Here is a 2808-nt window from a genome sequence, read left to right on the forward strand (position 1 = left end):
ACAATGAAGGGGAATACGTCGATATGGTTGGACAAGGCAGGAAACTCCACCAAGATAAACTTCATGGAGGAGGTTATGTCTACAGCAGCTAATCTTGGCAATATTGATGTAGGGCTTACACTGGCCTCTGGGAGGCATGGTGCAGCACTGGACTGCATCATAGTCAATAAGGCATGCGAACAAGTCGTTTTAACAGTTTCATCAGTCCTTGTCATAGACAGAACAATCAGTTACGGAGACAGAAACAGTTCTGGTACAAATATTAAGGGAGAAGTGAGGATGGGCAGGAACAGGTGTACCAGTGAGGTCAGTCAGGATAGATAGTGCATGAGCTTGGACTCAGATGTAACTGTGACAAGGCATGAACGATCAGAACGACTGCGAAAGGGAACTTGTTTTTGGAGACATTGTTGTAATAGTAGGGTATTGTCAGAGTAGTTGTAGGGGGGATCGATCTCACTTGGCTGGGCGAAAAAGGGGACTCAAAAGGTTTGTAGAGGTGGAAGCAGTAGAAGGATGAGGGCAGGAGGAAGACAGACAGACAGACAGACAGACAGACAGACAGACACACATGCACGCACGCATGCACGCACGCACGCACGCACGCACGCACGCATGCACGAGCAGGCACACACACACACACACACACACACACACACACACACACACACACACACACACACACACACACACACACACACACACACATACATACACACACATACACACACACACGCACACGCACACGCACACGCACACGCACACGCACACGCACACGCACACGCACACGCACACGCACAGACACACACACACACACACACACACACACACACACACACACACACACACACACATATATGTATGTTGGAAAGGATAAGAAAAGAACATGGTCATTAGTTTCTATAGTGTTTCTTTTCTGAAAAAAGTGAAAACTAAACAGATCTCTTCCAGCACCCAATCAATTATCTCTTATTGTGTTACAATATTATGAAAGTCAACAATGGTACCAAATTCAACAAATACTAAATTCAACATCTTACCAAGCTAATTCTTCTATGACTATCTGCTTTGATTTTATTCCAGATCATGAAATCTTACAAATCCAGGTACTGTGGAGAAATATACTTTGAAAATATGACAAAAATAACTTTCATCTTTATCAAAGTACTGTGCTTGTTATCCAAACTCATTATTAAACCTACAGTTAAATAAATTGCACACTTATTTATATTTTGTGCTAAGTCATACTTCTGGCTCAGAACACAAAAAATTCCAACATTCTTCCAAAAATTTCCATATTCCTCTTCATAATACAATTTGCATTATACCTTGAAAATGCCCTGATGTGAACCCTAGTAATAAATTAAGATTTTCTTCACTCATAAATAGATTAAAGAGGTCTATTTAAACACGCAGACCACTTACTAAGCCACAGTCATTACATATGTAAATTAATTACTAAGCTGAACACATGGTCAAAACAAACTTTGGCAATACAGCTATGATGATCAACGGCAAGGCAATGTTAAGGCCAAATGACAGCATCAGGAACACAATCATGTCATCCTTTGGTAAGCTTGCCTGTCAAGAGCAAGGGAAGAAAAATAACAGCATGATACCATTTGTACTTATACATATATGTTTCAGTGTGGATCTATAAATAACCACTGTTTGATATATATTCTTAGGGAAATATGAATAAACCATTTATCTTAATATACTGGCAAAAAAATATTTTTCAAAGCTGTAATGTATTGAAGTCTACAATATTTCTACATTCAGCTTTTGCAATTTTATTAACAATCATTAATAAAAATATGCTCAACCTAAAAAACAAATAGATAGATATGCAAATAAAAAAATATATTGGCCACATACAATCTATTGTTGAAAGAAAAATGCTATAACAATATCAGTTCTCTTGAGCAAAGGTTACTTGGACATGTGCAAAAAAGATATGCATGAGAATAGATGCAAAAAAGTTTGCAGAAAAAGTCATAGAAGTGCTATATCATAATGTTACATTTCCATTAGAATCGTGTAATCCTAACAGACATATAACATCAAAAAGTCATTCATAACATATACCCTTTCTACAACAATACCCATTCACCATTGTATTCAACTTACCTGAATCATTGCAGACATTCTCCCAATCAGTATGCCTCCTTTAACCCCCAGCAACATGTGTATTCGACTGATCCGGGACTGAAGCACTGCCTTCCTAAGTTCTGATGAAATTCCTAGACCTGTAACATTGGAAGAAAATATCAACATTAATTGCAAACATATATTTGCTAACTTTCCTTATTTAAGCAAATAAGAAAATGCATTGCTACTTATTCAAAATATACTCAATCAATCCTTTTCAATCTAAAAGATATGAAAAACTGAATGTCTGATTTTAATGTTGTGTACTATCACAACCTTTCACCTCAATAAACACGTATATGCCAAACATAAGAACCTACTAACCTAACGCAAGAGCAGCTCCAGTGAATCTCATAATCAAATAGTAAGGCTGTGTGTCAACCTTAACATACTCTGGTCTCATGCAATGTTTGAGAGCCAAAGAAACTGTCCACAGAGGATTCATTCCCTGGGAGAGTAAGAGGTAGTAGGTCATCACAGAAGAGAAGATGAGAAAAACTGCTATGAAAACTGCAAGGCCCTTTGTAAGTTTCAGCAAACGTTCACTGGTCCAAGCAAAATGCCCAACAAATAAGCCTGAAATAGCAAAAAGGTAACAAAGTCAAAGCACATTCACCATAATGTTACATTTTACTTATTTAACATAAATATGGGATA

The 2808-nt window shown here is 37.6% G+C and overlaps 1 protein-coding gene across 1 annotated transcript in view; it reads right to left on the reverse strand.

Annotated features, from left to right (window-relative positions):
* Positions 1-893: 893 nt before the first annotated feature.
* The window catches only part of LOC125031698 (glucose-6-phosphatase catalytic subunit 1-like), a 5833-nt gene continuing 3918 nt past the window's right edge, over positions 894-2808 (reverse strand). Inside the window, exons 6-8 of the mRNA XM_047622600.1 lie at positions 2476-2727; positions 2131-2249; positions 894-1581 (exon numbers count right to left, since the gene is read on the reverse strand). Coding sequence (XP_047478556.1) covers positions 1459-1581; positions 2131-2249; positions 2476-2727 — 494 coding nt within the window. The 3' untranslated portion in view covers positions 894-1458. The remainder of the gene's footprint in view (positions 1582-2130; positions 2250-2475; positions 2728-2808) is intronic.

This window comes from Penaeus chinensis, chromosome 13 (assembly GCF_019202785.1).
Source record: "Penaeus chinensis breed Huanghai No. 1 chromosome 13, ASM1920278v2, whole genome shotgun sequence".
Classification (NCBI taxonomy): domain Eukaryota; kingdom Metazoa; phylum Arthropoda; class Malacostraca; order Decapoda; family Penaeidae; genus Penaeus; species Penaeus chinensis.